This window comes from Malania oleifera, chromosome 7 (assembly GCF_029873635.1).
Source record: "Malania oleifera isolate guangnan ecotype guangnan chromosome 7, ASM2987363v1, whole genome shotgun sequence".
Taxonomy (NCBI): Eukaryota; Viridiplantae; Streptophyta; class Magnoliopsida; order Santalales; family Ximeniaceae; genus Malania; species Malania oleifera.
Window position 1 is genome coordinate 100,570,533 of NC_080423.1, and position 24,071 is coordinate 100,594,603.

General features: G+C 37.8%; 1 protein-coding gene across 2 annotated transcripts in view; it reads right to left on the minus strand.

Moving 5' to 3' along the window:
• The window catches only part of LOC131159674 (uncharacterized), a 97,941-nt gene that overhangs the window by 57,090 nt on the left and 16,780 nt on the right, over positions 1-24,071 (minus strand). For both annotated transcript variants that reach the window (XM_058114753.1, XM_058114754.1), the window contains exons 4-8: positions 22,054-22,194; positions 21,696-21,752; positions 20,495-20,589; positions 20,127-20,259; positions 19,112-19,291 (exon numbers count right to left, since the gene is read on the minus strand). In XM_058114753.1, the coding sequence (XP_057970736.1) occupies positions 19,112-19,291; positions 20,127-20,259; positions 20,495-20,589; positions 21,696-21,752; positions 22,054-22,194 (606 nt within the window). The remainder of the gene's footprint in view (positions 1-19,111; positions 19,292-20,126; positions 20,260-20,494; positions 20,590-21,695; positions 21,753-22,053; positions 22,195-24,071) is intronic.

Genomic DNA, 24,071 nt, shown 5'->3' on the forward strand with positions numbered 1-24,071 from the left:
GGTCCTTCACATCCACCAAAGGGGGGGGGGGAGACTCCCGCCCACGGTTACCATAGTAATACCTAACAGACTAAAATAACCATCAACGCTCCCCACCATTAATTTGGAGCAATAGATATCCATATGCCCTGCTTAGTACTAAATGGATGCGGGGGTTTAAACATATCACAGGGGCAGACGGACCAAAGCTTTGGTAACAAATCAAACGATGTGCATATTATGACTTCAAATGTGTTAGTAATAAGCTTTTGTGCACATTTTCGGGTGTTAAAGCATCTGTCTTCCTAAACAGAATGGCATCAACTTCAAATATTTTCGCTTTTTGCCATGGAAGATGGTTGGAAGGCAATATGAAAGAGGACACTGTGATTATTACAAAAAACGTATAAATCATAGACTACGAATTTGGAAAACCCAGAAATTCTGTCCATAGTTCTTCAACCAAAAAGACAAGTTCCCCATACTGTAAGAGCCATAACTCTATAACTCCGACTCAAACCACAACTTGCCCTGGCCACCCAAAATTTGTTTCTTAGCTCTTCCAAAAACCAAATTACCACCACCCAAGATGTAGTACCTATTGTGGATCTTTTGTTTTAAAGGCAAGCTAATCCAATGTGCATCTGTTATATCTTTTGAATAAATAAGTGTGACCTTGATCTCGATATCAAAACCCCCTCCCCATGTGCACCTCTTTGAGATATCTCAAAAATTGCAATTACAAACTCCTAGTGGCTGGTCCTCGAAGAGAGAATTCAAAGAAAATTGACTCACCAACTCTTGTTGCAAATGATATGTACCAACTGAGTGATTGTAATAATTCAAACTTTGCAGACAAGTCTTCACGGGTGTCGTCCAGGACTAGGGCAACACATCACATATCTACCGCCCTATCTCCAGGCGCTAACTTGCTATTGATCCAATGGGTATATCAACGTTTGGATCCCAAGTAACACCAATGCTTACCAGTAAATCCAGAACATATCTTCCACTATGACAAAATAGTTCCTGTATTAGCTTTGGATACTTCAGTACCCAAGAAGTCTTTCAACATCCCCAAATCTTTGGTTTTAACTTGCTATAGAAAATGTTGAAGGCTCTAAATACCTTGATCAATCATAATTGTTAATTACAAATATCATCCACATACACATAGAAGGAATCCCTCCATCCTGGACCAAAGGGTGAATAAGGTAGTAGGGATTATGAACATAAGGAGAGAGGACGGAATACCAACGGTAGAGAGAAGGATCCAAGAAAGAATGTCATCACCACAACTGTTGCAGGCCAAAGCGTCCCCAAGTCCTTACACACCCCCTATATCCCCCCCCAAAGACTCAATTAAAGGGGGAGGTAGTCTCGTTGGCCTCCACACTTGTATTAACACCTTCCTAGCTTTTTCCTATCTTATCATCCGTAACACCGTAGGAAGAAGGAGAAAGTAAGAAAAGAGGGAGAGGGACCAAGAGGAAGGACTGCCTCCTAGTCCGAATGATAGCAGAGGCCCGCGCCTATCTCCGCCAAACATAAAGTTATTTTTTGCAATCCCTAATACAACCCGAAAAGGCAGTGGAGCGGTTCCCTCCCCCCTCAAATCACAATTTCAAGAAAACTTTCATTCAAACTAACTGATGAAGATGCCAATGACACGTGGTAACACCAGGAGAAGAATAAACATAATTGTGATATAGTTTGGCAACTTGGGACAAGAAACGGTTTCGAATACTCCAAATCAATACAACCTGAGTATAACCCCGTTACACAAGATGTGCCTTCAATGAACCCTAAAACCATCGAAGTTGACTTTCACAGACATGTATACCCCACAACAATAACCACTGATTTGTTAAGGATAAAATAACAGCAAGGTTCGAGAGTAATCATTGTCCTTAAAGCATTCCATCTTTTCAAAACACATGAGGTGGGGGAAGACATTCCTCCCACAGCACCAAGTGGGCATACAGGCTTTCCTTCCGAAATAGATTTAGGAGGGTCCTCGATGATAAGAGTAAGTACCAAAACAATAAAATATTGATATGGGGATTTAATGTTTACCTTTGCATGATTACGCTGTGGTAACGCGCCCAACATACTATTTATCAACATCAGGGAAATATGATCATAACATATGATGAACCAAAAGTCAAGGTTAGTAAAGGAGCTAGAGGGGACTCTCATCCATGGAGACATAATCATGGAATGGACAAGGAAAAGGGGGAAAGACCATGGGTCCAAAAGTTGAACTATCGGATCACAACTGATATAATGACGTCAAACTACATGTATGAACAAACAAGTGTGTTATTGGAATACGGACAGTCCAGGAAAGTATCCATCGGAGTACGAATTAATTAAAATAGCATCGTCACAGACTCATATCAGGTCCAGCCAGCCTCTTATGGATTATGGTGTCTGAAGGTATAGACTCAAATATGGTACCTATGTAAAACAAGAATGATGCAGAGTATGACTATAACAACCCATCTCCCTCTTGTTGATTCATTGAGGGCCCAAAACGACACCTTTTATAGCAATTAGGTAATCACCACTTTCATCCACCCTAAGATTTAGTTGATGACCCAAAAAGGGACACAATAGAATAGGAGAAGAGAGGGAGTAAACGGAAGGAGAAGGAGATAGAGGGGAAGGAACCAAAGAAGGGTACAAAAGGGGAGATGGGAAAAAGAAGCAGAGGACAGGACTCAATCTCTGAGGCAGGTCTAAGAAAACAGAGGTTGTAAATAAGAAGGAGAATGAGTAGGGAATTTTACCACTAATAACAGAGGAGGTACTAGTACACCCATTTTTAATAAGATATAAATCATCATACACAGTCCTCACACCAGAACCCCACTGTAGGACCTGCATTTGTATAAAGTAAGGTTGTGAGGATCATTTCAAGTATATATCAAGTATTTTTTTCTCACATCAACACCCCGGAAACCGGGGGACCACCCATTTGGTTGAGGAGGTGTGGGCATAGGACAGATTGATGTGGCAACACAACCACGCTTTGAGTCATAATACTTGTATTGAGTAGCTTAAATAAACTCTTTAAAGCATTTCCATTCAAAGTATATTCAAAATGACAACCAAATTAAGGATCTTTATTTTAGAACAAAAGGCCCAAAGAGAATATATGAAATAACTAAAGAATAGCTTTTTTAAATTAGCCAAGTCATCCTTGAATGAATATCAATCCACAAGAGGTTAAAGAGTACCAGAACCCACTAGGACACAACTTACTAGGACCCCAAACATTGAATGGGAAAAGGGCTTAACTACCGATTTATTGACTCTAGAAGCAAAATGGACACATGATGCTTTCCCACTAACAAGACTCACAATCAAGACTGATAACGCAGAAACTCAATCAAAGAACTATATGTTTCACACTTTTCGCACGAGGATGTAGGATGACCAAGGCAACAATGATTTGGAAAGGTGTGTATAGTAGTGTAGTGTATAAGGGGATAGCGGCTCAAAGTGATAAAGTTCCCACCTTCACACACCCACCCTTGCGCCATTGTCATCCTTGTCTTGAAATCTTGAATAACACACAATCAGGGCAGAATGTTCATGAACACTTCATAGGATTTTGTAATCTTATTGCTAACATCATAAGATTGAAGGAACAGTTGTACATAATACAAACTGAAGAAGAGAAATTGAAGAAGTGGGATTTACAATTCCTTTTAAAGTAGTGGTGGTCAATCCATCAGCAAGAGTAACACACAGGTAAAGTTTTAGGTATTGGAGAGAAGAGAGAAAAATAGGTAAACCTGTAATATAATTGTGCAACCGAGTCTTAACCCAAGGACTATGACGAAGAGTAACTAGGCTTTTAAATGGGATTAACCTAGTTGGGCAATAGTTTACGGAGGGAAAGAGAAGCATTTTGTGACAACTGGATACTGCTGGAAGTTTGAATACTCTCCCTCTCACATAGATACAGTATGTTGCCTCCAACTGGTCCCAAAGGTCTGGAGTTTTTGGTGGTGGCTGCACGGCATCCCCCAAAAGTGTGGAATTGGTGGTGGCTGCTTGGCAAACATGTGAAGGTTACCTTGAGATCCCACACTGCTCAGTAGTATGATTACCAATTACCACAATGAGCACCTTGCGTGGAGTGCCATCAACCGTCATCCACTCTATACCAACCACCAAATCACTCAAAAAACCACCTGAGACCTTCTGGGGGAACTTCCTGCGTCGTTCAGTAGAGAAAAGAATCAAACTATGCGTGGCAAAGGCTCCCTCTAAAACCCAGCTGCAAGAGCAAGAGAATGTGTGCTGCAATGCAGCACACGAAGAACACGAGAATAAACAATCAGCACAATGATATGCAACCTAAATCTGCACTAAGTATCTTGGACCATACTGCCTCAAACTCAAATTCCCAAACCCACAGAACCCTGAAGAACATAATGATTTGGCTCCCTCTGCTTTGCATCTCACTAACATCATAGTTATTAGTTTGCACAATGTTAACTCCTTATGATATGTTTTCACCTCTCCAAGTAATCTGTAATGCCTTCGATCTCCCTTTGTAACGAAAGTACTCTCCTGGATACATAAAGATACATGTCATCCTACTAGAGTATAGAGCTCGTGGCATAATCCCAAATCTCCTGCATTTATCTAAAATGCATGCACATCTTTATAATTGGGGCTCCATTGAATTCCAAAAGGGGAACCCAGCATCTTCTGAATCCACACACTTCTTTTCTTTTTCTCATCAAAGGACCAAATTCGAGCACGCAGCCAGATTTTCTTAGTCCTAAATAAAAACTGCGAAGCAGCCTTAGACCATTGAACACAATTCTTTCCATCCAATTTCAATTGCTATCTATGGTAGCGATGAGGTACATGTTTTTGGGATTCAGAGACCCATCCCAACACTCCCAAACCAGCAGCCACACCACTCTAAAACAAGAGAACAATCAAAACTGCCAGGGACAACACACACAAGGTGACCCAACCAAATACCACGGCAAGGTAACCACCTACGAACTGATATGACACTGGCCACAGCCCTCTCAAATCACTTATGAACAACTGGCCACTGCTCCCCGCCGAAAGACCTCACAAAAAACCTTATGAACACCGAAATCCAACTAACGATTACCAAGAGTGCATGGTTGAAAAATGTTGGATTTTTTAGCAAATCCAACACCCCCATAGCTTGATACTCGTTTCTAGGGAAGGAATCATAACATGCTGGAGTAAAAAACATAAAAAAGGTGCCAGAATCACCCGCACACTTCTATCACATGGGGTCGGGACTGCCGCCAGTCGACCTGCGTGCAGGTGACGGATTTTGCATGGGGAGGTTTCCATCGATGGGATTTTTTTGTAGGGTGATGTTTAGACGGTTCTGTTTTTGGCTATTTTGTGAATAATGACGGTTGTGGTGTTCTGAGAAGGCAGCAAAGGGAGGGTGTTTTCTGGAGCGCTGAGTGTGGGTTGGTGATAGGGTTGAAGGTTCCATCATCTTACAGAATAGCCATTTGAGATTTTTTAATTAAATAAATGTCCTATCTCCAAGATAGGTCTCTCCCGCTCTCCTGTATTCATAATACAATCATACATTCTACTGACCATGATACTCTTACACTCTGCACTAACTAACATAACAATAACAACTTAATAATAATAACTAAAAGACTACAATAACCATTAACAAAACTGAAACAAGAAAAGGCATTGTAAACAATTAACTCCTCATCCAATATTGAACTTTTTTTTCATTGCAAGGGAAATTTATCAAGATGGAAGAACAGAGAAGGAAGCTTGGCACAAGAACAAGCCATCCACAAAGGAAACATTCTCATCATCATCATAAAATAAAGAATAAATAAAAAGAAAACTATGGCTTTATTACTACCTGCTGTCGATGCTCTATAAGCGTTTCCAGGCGACTGACAAAGTTACTTCCATTCCTGGAACGGAAATGCAAAACCCCACAAAATGAAAAAAAAAAAAATTGGAAATCAAAATATCATTGCCCAAAACCAGAATAATGATTCTGGTCAATTGGTAAGTACAAAAGGGGATGAAATAGTTTAATAAAGCTCTTCCTCCAATCAAAATCCTTCACATTGAAATGGCACTAGAAAGAAGCAATACATAAAGTTGATATAAGCAAACGCCCGCTCCACGAGTGCTTCTTCACAAACTACTAGTGATTCTAAAGCAATTCTAGCATCCCTCAAACTTTTGGTTTTGTCTTCATTCTTCATAACTTTTTTCCAGACTAACCAAGAAAATCAAGCCGTCTTTCTCCGTCTATTCCACATCAAAAGGCAGTACAGATTGCACTACCTCCTGCAAACAAAGAATAAAAGAAATGAGCTCTCCCATATGATTTTAGGCCAGAAATGATAGTAAAAATCCAAACACGATAGGAATAATATATTTTTGGTTATATGTCAAATAATCTGCCTAAAAATATTTTTTTTTTAGCAAAGACGGTACTTAGAAAAGAAAAAAAGGTACAATGTGTTGGGACAGGAGTCCGCCATAGAAAAAACCAAAGGAAAAGAAAACAAGAAACAGAAGATCCCAAAATAAAACTACACAAATTCACCAAGATATACCGCCCTTTCAACCCTTTCCCATATTAATTTACCAAGTCTTCAAATTCACTACTTCCTTTGAAAACCCTTCATTTTTCGAACTTTTGCCACGCATCCAAACACCCTCCTCATCTCCACCAATATCACTCAGATTTAAATCCCATTTATCCCTGAAGATTTTGAGATTCTAAACTCAATCCCTCAGTATCTCCCCCACTGGTGTATTGGAAACTCCATCCCTGCATTTAACTTATTCACGCAATCCATATTGTAATAACAAGTAGAAAACTACTCCCTCCACCGTCCAATGGGGTTGGATGGACATATGATAAATCCGCCTTTTCATTTCATCGTCAAGAATCAGAACCCGTACCATAATTGTTTCTCGAATCTCATCCAACAAACCCTCCACCACCATCAAATCACTAATATCACCACTTTCTAAATCTGAAAAATCCTCCCATTTCTTTAACGCTTACTTTCTAGTCCCCATTAACTAGATCCGACATTCTTCTTAGCATAGAACTTTTGCAATACTCCTTAGTCTTTGCCATTGCTTGCCAGAATTTTCTCTCTATTTTACAAACATCTTCTCATTTCAGTACCCAACAAGCCATTTTCCCATGACGAGGCATAAAACCTTCTTATTACCTTCAAATTTATCAATACAAAAGACGACAATCATCAGATTTCTAGCCAACTCTGCTTTTATTTTTATTTTATTTTATTTTTATCTTTTTTCATTCACAAACCACCTTCCAAGATGTTTCGCCGAAACCGACACAATTTTTTATCAAACCAAAATCTTGATTTGATTATAGCTAGCATCCTTAGGCTTCCTCCGACTCTTGGTCAGTTCGATGTCAGATACTTCTAATAAGTGGAAGCTGAATATATTTCTTCTAACAACTAGAGGTGAATAAAAGTGCCCATTACAGAGGGCATAGCTCCTCTTCCTGTAACTCGTCTTCAAGATGTAGGCAGGTTTTAAATCACAGTAACGTGTAAGCATAACGTAATGGTAAGGGGTGTAACCACAAGCGGGTAGCATATGTTACATACGGAAGTGGGTGTAACGGCCGTGAAATTTTTTTTGAAGCATCCAACCCTTGTGCATATTAGCGTACTCATTTTCTTTCTTAAGCTTCTAGCCCTTCTTAGAAAGATTTTTTGAGGTATTTTGATTCTTTTTTCAAGAACTAAGTTATTTGGTAATGAAGGGCCAACAAGTTACATACATTTGTTTTAAACTAACATTGATAAAAAATTTTCGTGTACGTGCATATTTATACTCTCATTGTTCTTATCTGTATAAATTCTTTATGGTTCTATGTATTAATAAAACAAATACATTTATACACTCCATTAATCATTAGACACTAAGACATACGAATAATCAAATATAAAATAGCTAGAAAAGAAAGAAGGTGAAGTTTAAAATCTATAACATAAATATCACATATAATATCAGCAAAATACAAATATTTTTCCTAACAAGTTAGTATTTTCACATTGTTAATTAGGGGGTGCAAATCTCTATTAAATGACAGTATTTACGAGAAATAGTAATGTTTGTAATCATTGTAATCTTATTATATCTTTCCCCCTCTCTCTCTGCCACATTGTATTTGAGAATTATTTATGAAAGATAGGGAAAGTGCGGAAGAAAGATAAAAAATAAATAATTTTTTGGTGTAACATTCATTTAGCAGTTACGTCAACGGCTTAGCGGCCTTTACACGTATGGTGTCACGGTCAGGTAACAGCAGCTAGCAGCCGGGATTTTTTATTTCTCCACTGATTTCACATGGTGTGTAATTGTATCAGTAACCCAAAAACCCGTATGTTAACGGCTTAGTACGATTTGGCGGGCCATTATTTAAAAACCATGGATTAGAGCACATTTTGGGACCTGCCCATTAGTGCCCAAAAAACCAACATAGCAGGAAACTTTGGTCCCTATTTCTGTATCAAGGGTCAATTACCACCAAAACCTAAACCCTTACTGCCGGAGCCATCTGAGGGAGGGGCCTCCTTTGGTCCAACGAAGCCGCAAATCAACCTTTCCTAAACCTTGAGCCTATTCAAATAATTGGCACAAATGTATTTAAAAAAGAAATATCTCCTTTTCATACTGATCCATATTACAGATAAAGCATGCGCCCACCCCAATCCTTCACAAAATGGAAAGAGGAAAAAGAAGGGAAAGCAACTCTTATCCCTATCTCTTCATTCAACGGTTTTTGTCTCCATAAGCTTCCCACAACCCCCTGCACCCCACGATCTGTGTCATGAAGAGTTATCTGCAGATACCTCCCAGTATCCTTCCTCAAAAAAATCCTCAGCAATCTCGCAGAAAACACATGAAAATCCGTCATCCATTGCCTTTTTCACCCCCAGGAACAAAAACTGAAAACTTCTTTCTTCCTTTTCCTGCCCTTCCACATTCTTCCATCTAATCGACATCCAGAGCTTTGTGATACCATTTAAACAGATCGAAAACCCCTTGCATGCAAAAGAAAACAGACATCCCATCAGCAAACCAAACCACAGCCTCTTTGGAAAACCTAACCCACCCAGTTCCAAGAGACATTGTTCTTGACCACAAGAAAGGACGAGAGCTCCCCCACCCTGTCTAATTGCAGATCAAAAGATTTTCCTTGGTCTGGGATTGATCAATTCAACATCTCTGCTACTGCAAGAAATTCCATAACTTTGAATGCATGAGGGGAGAAAAGGAACATTTCATGAGAGAAGATCGAGAAGAGAGAGAGAGAGAGAGGGAGTGAAACATAGTATTTCTGCCTAGAAAGGGTTCAAAAATTACTGCAGCTCAGATGTCCACTTTATTATACCCATATTGTGAAATATCAGATGTGCATGGCCTGAGAGGGTACATGAGAGAAAACAAGATGAATGAAAGGCGGCAACCCCAGAAAGGAGGGAGTTGGAATGCACCACCGGACCATGTTAAAATCACAATCTGGACCATGGATTTGCTGATCTTATCCTCCTACATAAAATAAAAACTTTTCAGATTGCCTTAGGTTAAATATCCTGCAAAAATTATACTTGTAAATCGTGATGCTTATTTCTAAGTTGCTTGGCAAGGTTTTAAGTAGAGGCTGTGCACCATCACTATTATCTAAAAGATTTTTGGGGTCCAACACTGTTTATACACCACTATAGGGCAGTGGGAATAAACCCTCATGGCCAGAGTGGCTGCACAGCCATACAGACTATAACAACAAATTTTTTTATACATTTTCTTCTCATTTCTCTTATTTGCATTTCATAAATCTATCAAAATCAACTATGTGAAGAGGGAAGGAGAATATTTCATGAGGTGATAACAATAAAGACTTATTTATTTTCATATTATTTCACAAGAGATCATCAATTAACAATTTGATATGAACAGTGTTTCTTCTTGGAAAATATTATTTATTTTGATATTAGCATTTGATATTTTCTTTTCCATATTGTTCTTTAAACTTTCTTTCCTTTTTTTTCTTGTTCAAGTTGTTAGCAACTGTATTCTTTAATGATAAATTTTATGATTATAAAATTGTAATTTTACAGCTTAGATTATACAATATATCTTGTCCGTCTAAGTGCATTAGGTTTTTAGTACTTTTTTTTGTTTATATCAAAAGAAGATGAATTTATTAGAACAGAAAGACTATACAAAAAGGAGAATGAGAGATCCCATTCAACAAAAGGAAGGGAAAAAAAGCACAAATAAAAATAAATCAAGAACAACAATCATAGTAACAAAGCAAGCCAATCCAATTGGAAATCAGAAAACCTCACTCCTTTAAAGCAACAAGCACTCCAAAGCGAGGCAAAATAATGAATCTTCTTCCATAACAAAGATAAATTCAGCTTTTCCCCGTAAGCATAAGGGCATTTCGTTCCAGCCATAAATCCCAGAACTGCAAAAATCGCACAAGTCCACAGAGCATGTGCATCATCTGTTTTAGCCAAAACCAGAAAATAACAGACTAACAGGTCCTCCACTGACTCCTGACAAACCCAACTTTCTCCCAAAAGACCAAAAGCTTATTCCATATATTCCAAGCAAAAAGTACAGTAGCAGATGAGGCGCTGTTTCAGAACTTTCAAGATACAGAGAGCAGACATCAAGATTCAGGAGAAAGTGCCTTTGAAGATCTCCTAGTCTGCAACAGATTGTTGGTGTAAACTCTAGTAAGAACAATCAAAGCAATTTCCTAATCATGTTTTTCCAATCTTCCCATTAGTCAACCTGCAAAAAAATTTTGAATTACAATCACCCTCTTTGCCCATTTAAATTTAGTCTTTTGCCATCCAACTCCTCACTTCCTTAAAAACAAATCCTCCTACTCATTTTTTAAGGAGACCCATTGAGCCTCCTCACTCGCCAAAAACTAACACCTTCCCTTTTCTATCTAAAAAATCTAAGTCACCCCAATGGCAGACTTCTTGATTGTTATATCCCCAAAAATCTCCCTGCTCCAATTCTTCAGTGTCTCTTTAAGACACTTAAGCTTCCTGACAAACCTAAAGGTCTTAAACCCTTCCGAACCCCTCTCCAAATCCTTACTCCAAGAATCTCTAACAAAAGAAGAAAAAGAATCATGATCAAGCCATATATTCTCAAACTGAAAAGGGGAAAGACCGCACTTCACTTTACAAGGTTTCAAAAAGACAGGAAAAAGACAAAGCTAGACAAAAATAACTCATTCTCTCATTCACTACAAAACTAAAACTGTCTAACCAACTAGCAAAAGCCCTCTCCCCAGTCCCCACCCACAAACCAAGAGAAAAATGAACCAGAGTCTCTAATGAATCTGTCAAAATTCTGTATACCCGAAGAGAACCTCCCTCCCTCTTTTCTCTCCCTTGGAAAGTAACAACATTAAAATCACCATCTATGAAATCAAAAAACCGCATATAAATCTTCGAAGAAAGAGGACTGAAAAATGGGTCTCGGAGGACCATAAATATACGTGAGCCATTATTGGCCTCTTCCTTTTATATCTACCAAAACCAGAAGGGAGAAGAACTGATCAAGGCTATCAATTTTGGAAATAGACCAGGTATCCCAAAATACAAAAATGCTCCCAGACGTCACCTGAAAGAAATAAACTCCCAGTACTTACACTAACCCTCCTAAACACACTTCACCAACCCCCATCTACATTCTCTAATTCAGTTTCTTGAAGAAACACTAAATCAGGAGATTTTCTACGCAGCACTTCCCAAATCAAAACCTCTTCCTAATATTCCTTGAAAGCCTAGCACACCTAATGAGCTTTATCTTCCCTCTTACCTTCCCCTATACAACCCCCCGCCCCACCCAAAAAAATGAAAAAAAAAATTGAAGAGGCTTACTTTTTTTGAGTGCGTTTTGAATTTTTTTCATCTTATAAGTTCTAGGACTAATCCCCACCTTCACCTCATGGCCTAAGGGACTCACTAGCTTTAAACCATATCCTCTTGGAGTTTTTGTGGGTCTCTTTTGTCCCTCTCACCCCAAAAAGGGCTAATGGCAATGACAACTCTGTCATTGGACTCCTCCCTATTGAATAAATGGGCAAACTCGAAGACCTAATTACAATGATAGGTCTCTCCCTCTATTTATAATATTTGTCAAAGTGAGTACCAATGACCATAATACCCCTACTAAGATTTACTTGTTAACATAACACTAACACATTAACAATGCTAAATGACTAAGAAAACCATCAACACTCACCATCATGCTGGAGCATATATATCATATGTGCCTAACTTGTTACAAATGAATTTAACATGAGCAGTGAGCACCCTCAAGGCTTTAGTAAATAAATCAGCAAGCTGCAAATCAAACTTCACATGAGTGATGTTAACGAGCTTTTGCACAAGTTTCTCTCAAACAAAGTGGCAATTAACTTCAATGTGTTTTGTTGGCCCATGGAAGACCCAGTTGGAGGCAATATGAATGGCAGCTTGATTATCAAACATCAGCACCATAGACTGAGAATGAAAACCCAGTTCTTCCAACATGTTCCTCATCCAAACAAGTTCACATGTAGTGTGAGCCATGACCCTATACTCTGACTCAACACTTGACCTAGTTAACATAGTTTGTTCCTTACTCCTCCAAGAAACCAAGTTTCCACCAAAAAAGATACAGGACCTGGTTATGGATCTTTTGTTGGAAGGTGACCCGGCCCAATCTACATCAGTATATCCCTGAATGTAGTGTGACCTCGATCCTAATATAAGAGACCTCCCCCAGCTGCACCTTTGAGATGTCCCAAAAAGTGAATTACTGCATCCCAGTGACTTGTTCTCTAAGAATCAAGAAACTGACTTATAACACTTGTTGTGAAAAATATATTCGACTGAGTGACCATGAAATAATTTAGCCTTCCAACAAGTCGTCGATATCGTCCTAGGTTAGGCAACAAATCCCATATCTGGCACTAGCTTACTGTTAGAATCCATAGGTGTATCAACAAGCCTGAATCCCAACAATCCATTCTCATTTAAAAGATCAAGAACATGCTTCCTTTGTAACATGACAGTTTTTATATGAGATCTCAATACTTCTATACCCAAGAAGTACATCAATGGTCCCAGATCATCTATGTGAAACTTATTCTGTAGGAAATGCTTTAGGCTCTGGATACCTTGATCATCATCAACGGTAATCACAATATCAACCACATACACAATAAGAAGAATCCTTCCAGATGGAGTGTGACGATAATATTGGCAATTGCACATAGTTGAAGACTTGAAGCCTAAAATCAAGAACTACAACACTAAAGCGACCAAACCATGCTTTGGGAGACTATTTTAAACCATATAGTGACTTCTTAAGCCAACACACTAAGCTTGACTCCTCTTTAGCAATAAACTCAGGTGGCTGTTCCATATAGACCTCCTCTTTAAAGCATTCTTCACGTCTAATTGGTGTAGAGGCCAATAACAAGTGGTGGATAAGGAGATGAACAAACGTTATGAGGCAAGTTTGGCCACAAGGGAAATTGTGTTTGAATAGTCCAAGTCATGCTCCTGAGTATATCCCTTAACAACAAGGCGGGCCTTCAATCGAGCCATGAAACCATTTGGATTGACCTTCACAGTGTACACCTAACAACAACCAACCACAGACTTATCATAAGGAAGGTGCACCAATTCATAAGTATCATTATCTTGTAGAGCATGCATCTCTTCTATCATTGCATTCCTCCACCTATAATGGGGCAAGGCTTCAAAAATAGACTTTGAAAGAGAAATAGAGGACAGGGTACTTACAAAACACTAGTATTGAGGGTGATAAAAGATCATAAGAAAAAAAATTAGAGATTGGATATTGGGTACAAGTGTGTTTACCTTTTTGAACAGTAATAAGAGGATCAACCACTTATGGAAGGGGATCATCCGACAAGGGAACTAGAGGCATAGAAGTGGAAGCTAGAGGACCCCCTCCTCCCTTGAATATCGTGTGTACACTTACAAATTGGGACAATCCAAAAGACTAGAACTCAAACTAGATGAAGATGTTGGAAATGGATGAAAGAAATGAGTTAAGAATAGCAACGCTAGGCAAAGGAAGAGACTTATCAAGGTCAACAGAACTCAAGGAATCAGAAGAGTATGGTATAGACTCAAAAAAGGTGACATCAGTATAGACAAAGAATCGATGTATAGTGGGGCTATAACATCAATATCTTTTTTGAATATAGGAATACCCAGAAAAATACATTTGATAGCACGAAGATCCAATTTATCCCTTCCTAGATTTAACTGATGGACAAAGGACACAACCAAATATATGACGAAGAAGGGAGAGCAAAGGAGCCTTAGGGAAGATAATTGAACATGTGATTTTACCACCAAGGACAGAAGATGGCATTTTGTTGATGAGAGAGCAAGCGGTGAGCACAACATCACTCCAAAAATTTTTGGGGACATTCATTTGTTACAATAGGGTTCAAGTGACTTCAAGTATATGTCTATTTTTTCGCACCACAACTCCATTTTTTTGTGGTGTGTGGGCACAAGATGATTGATGGATCATGCCAAAGTTAGTCATTTAGGTAGTGAATTGACTACTAAAGTACTCTTTCACATTATCATGACAAAGTATCCGAACTAGCATATCAAACGGAGCCCTTAATTGAGATAGAAGACAAAAAAAATATTAAACAACTCAGAAAGATCTTTCAATAAATACAACCAAATAATTCTAGAGTAGTCAACAACAAATGTAACAAAGTATCGAAACCCCAACTTTGACATAACACAACTAGGACCCCAAACATCGGAATGGACTAACATAAAAGGGCTAATGACTCTTTTATTGACTTAGGATGCAAAGGAAACATGATGATGATTTCCTAATTGACAATATTCACAATCAAGGTTAGAAACGGAACTAAAGTAGGAACTAGCTATTTTAACTTGTCTAATGATGGATGACCAATGCGACAATGGATTTGATGTGGTATGGCAGCAGCACTACAGGCAACAAGAGAAGAGAGTGACTTAAAGTAGTAAAGTCCACCAATATCACATCTTGTGCCAATCTTCTTCCTCATCTTCAGATCCCGAATAAAGAAAAAGAATCAGGAAAGAAGGTTACAAAGCAATTTAGTGACTTAGTAATTTTACTATCAGACATAAGATTAAAGGGGAATTTAGGAATGTAGAGAAACAAAGAAAGAGAGATGTTGGCAGTAGGATTTACTGTTCCTATTCCCTTAGCAACAGCAGTCGGATCCATTAGCAAGGGTAACTTGAGGTAGATTTGGAGAATCCTGGAGAGTAGAAAAGAAGTTAGTGACACCTATCATATGGTTAGTAGCAGCAAAGACAATAACCCAGGGACTAGAGGGAGAGATATCGGATGACATACAGACGGTATGGTTACTTTTTTGGGATGTCTAATACCGTAGGAACCTTGAACACTCCTTTGAGATAGCTACAGTACATTGTTCACTCAAACAAGTAACTGATGAGTGAGACACTTTTGGGATTTGGGAACTCCAACCCAACACACATACAAACTTGATAGAGAATCAGATAAAAAATACACAGAAGACAACATGTTTTCAAATTCACCAACTCAATCCCAACATACAAAACCTTCGACAACTGATGCAAACCACAAGACCACAATGTACGGATCAAAAACACAGCAAATACCACTGTTTCAGGCCCAATAAACTCAATGAACCTTGACAAACAGCTCCGAGAAGCATCAGACAACCATTCCTCGGATGTTGCACACAAGCAACTAAAAAAGGTGAGATCTTCGGACAAAAAACATCACAAAAAACTTCAATAATATATTTATAGAGGAATTCGAGCAATGCTGGATGAATTCAGGCCAGAAACATGCCTGAAATTATCTTCATGCACTGGCACATGGAGTAAGCCCTGGCAGCCTTTGACCGGAGCATAAGGGCATGTGGGGGACTGTCGGGAGATGGGATTTCAGTGGGGGGCAGATTGGCAGTGTCTGTGGGTGACTATGATGTTTTTGCAATATCTATAGTGGATTTTGTGTTCCTGAACTGGCAATGTTGCCCAGGAATTTTCTGGCTACTGCTCTGGCTTCCGGCAGCTGCTGGCTGTTTTTTTAGGGCTATAGTGTTGCTGTAAATTCTTCTATGATGGTAGACATGCCGTGGATTTAAGGTTTTAGGCTCTGGTTTTAATGGTGGCTGTGACAGTTATGATTTAGGTCTCAGAATAATTCTCCGTTACCATGTTGAATAATTGGGTAAAATCAAAGACGTAATCACAATGATAGGTCTCTCCCTTTATTATACTATACGTCAAAGTACATCCCAATGACCATAATACCCTTACTAATTCTCACTTGTTAGCATAACAATAACACACTAACAATGCTAAATGACTGAGATAACCATCAACACTCCTACGGCATACAACATCATATGTAAAATAAGAATGACTGGGAATGGAAGAATACCTTTTAGAGAAGTTTACTGACCCTCCAATGCAAGTTCTTTCACATCATCCCCCATCCTCTCAGCTGGAATGGAATCTCCTACGATGTCAATGTAATTATGCTCAAGAACAGGGACGTGGCGCCCTTGTCAATCAGATATTTTTCCTGGTTCTTAATGTTCCCAAATGGTAAACAACCTATGCTTCTTTAGATAACTTTGGACTGCCTACCCCATCTTCTTGCTGTTCAAACCATGGAACATTTTCCAAGCCAATTTGAACATTCGACTCATCCACAAAATAAGAAGATGGGATTACAGACAAGTCTTCCTTCCTAGATATTTCATTTTCTGCCATCTGATCTAACAAGCCCTTTTCAGATTCACACACACTTTCCATTTCATCATCTGAATCAGAACAAAAACTTCCATCTGAACTGGACACATCCAAGGAATGTGATCCACCTCTTATGGCAGACAACAAAGAACAAAGTGCTCGTTGAACAGGAACAATAGACTAACGATTTATCGTTAAATCTGCTTCAGTTGATTGTTGAGAAGTGATACCTGAGCTCCCAGACGATGAAATTCAGCACCATTTCTCTTTTCTACAGAGTTAACAACATCTCCTTCTTTACATTGATGGCCTTCACTACTTAAATTAACCCACAGTTGACTTGGCATGACCCATATTAATTACCTTATCCGGATGATTCTGGTGAGCCTCTCCTAATAAATCTGCCGAATTAGGCTTAACCTGTCCCAACTCCCTCAACTTTTCCAAGAGAAAGCCAGCAAATTCATTGAGCTTACATAGCCCTTTCTTCTCAACCCATCTAAATACTGCCCCGTCTCCTGTCAGGCCCATTGCACTGGGGCCCAACTATTTTAACCCCATTATGATTTAAATTTAAATTTGAAAACCACTCCTTCCAAATCGCAAAGAAGAAGGTGCTAAAATCTATAGGATCCCTGCTGTTCTGGACAGATTTTCCTGGTGATGTTCGAATCCTTCATTGGAGGAATTCTAAGAGCATAGGTGTACGCGATCCCTGGTGAGAGCCTCTAAAAGACACTTATTTTAACTCCCAGAACCTCGCTTCGCCGAACATTTTCTGAACTAAAGTCACCACACCTCCACCCTAACTCACCAATCATCAGCATCTTATTCCCATTCCCGATTTCGACAGTAGCTATATCCTTCGAAGACTGAATGAATGATTTCCAACCCAATGCTTCCTCTCAGGAATACAAATGGATTGAGGCCAACATTGATCTTTAAATTTCTCTAAACAGAAAAAATGCCCCCTTCCATTTCACAAGAGTTTCAGACTGAGGGCCTCCCCGGGACCCCAGCTCTTCTAAAGATTTGGCCTCCAAAAGAGTTAGCATGCGCTAATCCAAGATCAGATATACCCATCTTCCCTAAAACCCACTGGAACACATCTACTTTCAACAATAAAATCAGCATGAACCTTCTTGCGAATTCTGATATGAAAATGGACACATTATCCAAAATATATGTGTTAATCACCTTCCAATCAGCTTTAAAAGTGTGATGAACCCTCATAAAGAGATTTCATATCACTTCTCCCCCGAAATTGGAAAAAATCGTACGAAATTTCCCTTTAAACTACAGCAATGAAGGTAAACTTCCTGCCCCCGGAAGTGCATTTCTCAACTAGGAGACTAGTTGACGAGGATTACATCCTTTCTGTGTGATCTTAGATTGTTTAGAATAAGGCTCTCTCACTGGAGCAGATTTCTTACGGGTGGAGGGAGAGAGAGAACCATCCCTGTTTAGTTTTTTATTATTTTAACTAATAAAATAATGAAACTTATCTTTAATGAAGGGTAGTCCGTCCCAATTCCAAACCCCTTACTACCACCCCCTATCACATCCCAATGTTTGAACTAAGACTTCCAACATGGAAGTCCTGGCCAAACCAGTGGATTTTCCCCCTATATTGATTATTACTGATACCTGAGTATGTAATGAAGCATTCTTGAGACACGGTAGACAAATCTATCCTTTCCTAGATTCAGAAAGATCAATAGCTACCATGCACTTTACCAGAGAACATTTAAAAAAAAATAAAACAACAAACACCTATAAGCACAAAACTTAAAAATAAAACTAATTATGCTTAAGGTATTATGACATAGCAGCGTAGTAATCAGGGTATCACATTTAGATACTTCAGATAAATATTATTACAGCAGCTCTAGAGCCTTTTTTTCTAAACTATAGAGAATGTAAAAAAAAATACATAGTTGTCTTTTCAGTAACAATGAAGATTCTTAAGTCCTTTGCAACATGTGCTTCAAGTGAAACTTCAGAGTCTTACTAAGAAGAAGACAACCATGCTAAAAATAAAATACACATAAAATTTTCATAGACAATGAGTTGTAGCCGCCATGCTATCATTCCTGTTCATAGTATGCATTAGTCTTATCTGAAAGACATTCACTGGCAACGGCATCAGCAAAAGTCTTGACCAACACCTTTATACTATGTAAATTTTCAAGAAATATAGCAAGATTATGAACACAAAAAAAAAAAAATTCAAATTTATTTACCTTCATGCACATGATGTCCTCGTCAATTTCCATGGAACCTTCATTGTCATGTATTGTGTTTCCCTTGTTCAAGGGTGGCAGCAAGCTGGATTTTGCAAATATTCTCCTTGGGTTCCCTGCCTTTTTGCTAGGACTCCACCTAGAAGCTAGATCAGCTCGCATTTGACAAAACATTTGAGGCTGCAAACAGAATAGAATATTAACAGTGAACAATACTTGATTATCAATCATGCATGCTCAAAAAAGAAGTATATAAATATAAAATAAAGGATTAGCATTAATAGCATCAAGGGAAGAGGGAGTTTGCAAATTTATGATGCACAACCAAGCTGAAGTATCAGTATCCAATCATTGATTTTTTCATTGATTATCCATCTTATATTATTTAAGCCCAAAATTCTAGAATAGTTTTGAATATTCAACTCATGTAAACATAACAGTAGTATTTAATACTGGTGCCATAACGGGAATAAACTGACTCTCCAAGGCCTTATGACTGTCCTAGCTACAATTGGACATGGCTAAATCATTTTCAAATTAATCACATCAAGCTAAAGAAAAATTATATAAATAAAACCATTAAGTAGAAAAGCTTAGTCAACATGTTCAACAAAGCAGAAAATCGTATAAACATTTACTCATATTAGTAATTAACTGCATAATTCTCACAAACTGATTGACAATTCATCAAGAAAAACTATAAATGTGAAAAGATTTTAATATAGTACTAAAAATTATATCAAGTTCAAAAAAATCAAAATGGCTCTATGACACTATGGGACTTTTTTGTTTCCAATAAATAATGATGCTCAAAACAACATAAATGAAAAATAAAAGCGGTAGAATCCCTGAAACTCTACTTGGAAAATCCTATCCACCAAAAGTTAGCAAGTTCTACTGTTTTAGTTACGACAACCTAGATTACTAACATAACTTCACCACATGCATTTAGCTTCTCATATGAGATGCATGTGCTCAACGATAAACAGGAAAAATATATTAAATATGAGCAGACCTGAAGAACAGCAAAGCATAGATCCTCCAGTTCAGCTTTTAAAGCCCACAAACCTAATTTGGAAGCCAGTGAGCACCAAATAACTAATGTCTCCTGTGCAACAGCTTGAGCCTTGGTTGGTGGCAGAGCATAACTGTAAAAAAAGTTCATCATCTAGCAGTGTAAGCCACATGACAATATTATTACCAGTGCAACACTGCAGTATGATCAATTGATCAGCCATACTGGGAAAGGGAGGTGTGACAAACTCTCTGAGTTTGAGTGCACATGTACAAAAAAACAGCAATCCCCACTATAAGAAACTAGGTAAAGAAAAATGCACATGAAATTCGGCCAAGAAAACACTAGAATGAGTTTACAGTCAATACATGGTCCTCATGTTATGAAGACGATCTGCAAGCTTGATGAGTACAACACGTGGATCATCAACCATGCCCAAAAGCATCACCCGTATATTGTTAGCCTAAAAAATCAGAAGTTAAAACTGTGAGAAACATGAAACTACAACTATAAATCATTACTTATATGCCTTCTCTCTAATAATGAAACTATATTCATTCAACAGTTATTAACTTTCAATTTTAAAAATAACTTTGAAAGATCATAAACACAGAAATTCAATAGAATTTTCAAATTTAAAACTTGCGGCAGAGTAGATAGTAAAAACAATGGAAATTTGGAAACCATTAGAGGAGATAAACGCTTGATGCAAAATTAAAATATTATAAATAAAACACATGCGAACAGTAAATGACATTGACACACTGCAAAAACTTCGTGTTGTTAGCCATGAAAAGCATTCCGACATTGACACACTGCAAAAACTTCGTGTTGTTAGCCATGAAAAGCATTCATGTAGCTTAATAACTGAATACAAAGATATCAAATATAATGTATTTAGATACAATAAATCAAAACACGAGCTAGTGGCCTGTTAATTTTTTTTTAAAGACTCTTTTTAAAAAATAAAGAAAGAAAGAAATTACAAACTAAAGAGGGCAAGATGTCCTCAAAGGCGAAACCAGAAAGGACAGAACAAAAATTAAAACAATTTGTCAAAAATATCATTCTTTAAATCCTTGCCATCATAGATGGAGCATTTCAAATTGTCCAGCTCTCCTCCCCTTCTACTTGCTCCTTCTCCAATTATCTCCTGACCTCTAGGACCAATAATTCCAACATATTAACAAGAATAATAATTCCAATATTTGAAAAATGAATTGCGTATAACTATTAAACACAAGTTGTTATGCAAAACTATGAGATTTATGTTAATGACAGTACAGAATTAATTTATTTAATTAAACTAACAAATAATATTCAATAACTTGAATTAAATTATTCCTACGACTGAATTTTTTGCATTTAAAATACTTAAATGAAAAAAAAATTTAAGTAAGGGTTACTTTGAAGTAATTTTTATAAAGTCAAGGATAAAGAAAATTTTAGAAAGCAACTGATGCATATTTTAATTCAATGCTAAAAGGGGCCTTAATTGAAAACTCTGATTGTACAATGAACAATCCATAATATGGCTGATTACCAAAACACGAGATTGGAGTTTCATACCTCTTCATGACCTAGGCTAACCTGGTTCACATTTACTCTGCGATGTCTACGTAACAGCTGCATAAAAAATGACAATAAGCTAAAACTTGCAGTAGACTTAAATTAGAACAAAAATAGTGATACCTTCCCAAAACTGCCATTAAACAGTATGTTAAATTCATCCATATTTTTAATCACTTTAAATTTTTGACATTCACAATTTAACAAAAAAAAGACAAATTCTATAATCTATATTCTAGTTATATTTATAAATAAATCTGAATTGTAAGCTCTCAAAGCATTCAGATTAACGCCTCGTTTGTTTCACTAAAAACAAAGGCAACAAGTTCAAACTATTGTCAAGACCAGTCTATTATACCTGATTAACATAGCTTAACTTGGAAACACCGGCTACCAACTTTGCTACATCATCACCAAAAACTTCTTCCATGCATCCCAAACTTACACATGTATCATCAACTACATCATGTAGAATTCCAGCCACAACTGTATCAATAGCCTGCATAAGATTTTATGATTTCAGTGAAAATGGGGTGTGTCAGGTGTATTGTGTGATCCTAGAATACCTTAAAATTAAAAGGAAAGTTTTATAAGACGGCTATAAGGCCGACTATGCTTTATCGTTCAGAATGTTAGGCAACTAAGACACATGAATGAAAAATAAAAGTTGCTGAAATGCGAATGTTAAGGTGGATGAGTAGCATAATATTCAAAAAGAAAAACTAAAAAATGAACATATACGCAATAATTTAGGCATAGCACCAATCGAATACAAGATAAGGGAGGGGCGGTTTAGACGGTTTGGGCATTTGAAACGTAAGCCTAGTAAAACACCTGTGCAAAGGAGTAAGCTAGTTATTGTTTCTGGCATGAAAAGCGATAGGGGTAGGCCTAAAATAACTTGGAATGAGGTAGTGAGGAAGGATTTAATAACCCATAATCTAATAGAGGAAAACGCTCTCTATTGGGTGAATTGGCGGAGAAGGATTCATGTAGTCAACCCCACCTAGTGGACTTAAGGCTTCTTGTTATTGTTGTTGTTGTTTGAAGATGATACCATGTAACTCAGTTTTACCAAATGGGGCAACAATAACAAAGAGGTTCCAATGGCTGACTTATGAAATAAATCGCTTAGTGCTATTTTATTACTAATTCTATGACATCCCAAAGACAAGAAACATGCCACAACCATTATCTTTTTAGAAATAGAGAAGTTTCATTGAGAGATAAAAGAATAAACAAATCAGAGGATAAGAAATCCCCAACAAAACATAAAATTACATATAGAAAGGAAAAACAAGCATAAATTACGTCAAAATATCCTTCGAGTCAGGCACAAATTCAAAAAAACAAATTGCAAAAGCCCAATGCGAAGCAAAAAACCATACCCAATCCAAGAGCAAGGATAAACACTTTCCGTGAAAAATTTGTGCATGCCTCTACAACCAAATTCCCGCAAAACAGAAAAAGCCACATATCTCCACAGTCTACTCACACCCTTACTACTTCCAAGTCCTCTAAAAGTAATTGAAAATTTGTTCCCTTATTCAAGACCAACCAACTCTCTCCAAACAAACCAAATAATCTAACCCATAATACCCAAGCAACTGAACAAAAGGCAGCCCAGTGCACAAAGCTCCTGTGTATGTGAAGTATGGGGGAAGGAGCGGACCATGATGGATCTATAGTATGCAGCCATACCTTGCATTTTTGCAAGAGGCTGTTTCCATGCCACAAAACCGTGACCTCCAGGTCACACGACAACAACTTTACCGTTGTGCCTAGACTCTCCTTCAACTGAACAATGTCAAAAAAAAAAAAGGATATGAAACATGTCTCAAAACTCTGGCAAACATTTAGCAACATACACAATACCATTTGCCACTAGGGCTGCACAATCTAGAAAAAGTAGAATCCACTTGTACATTTACAGTTGTTCAATATGCATTTATGCATGTCAATGCATGTGTAATTACAAACGCATCTGCCAAACACAGGAACAAACATAGTGAGACTCCAATGGCATACTTGTCTCTTTTTATTACTATTGGTATTAAACCACTGTAAGATCAAATGTTGCTCTCAAAGGTCAAACCTAAGACACGAGTTCAAGTCATGGAAACAAGCTCCAAATGTGGAGGTAAGGCTGTGTATATCATGCCCCTCCCCAAAACCCCGATATATAGTTCAACCATTGTGCAATAAGTGTTACAATTGCATTTACTATGCTTTAAGTGCACGTGCATACACAGGCGATGAATAATGCATTTCAGTTTTGATTTGACTAATTGAGTGCAAATTTATACCATATATTAAAGTATGAATAATGCAAATAATTTTATGGACAAAAATATACCTACCTTTAAAAATAATACA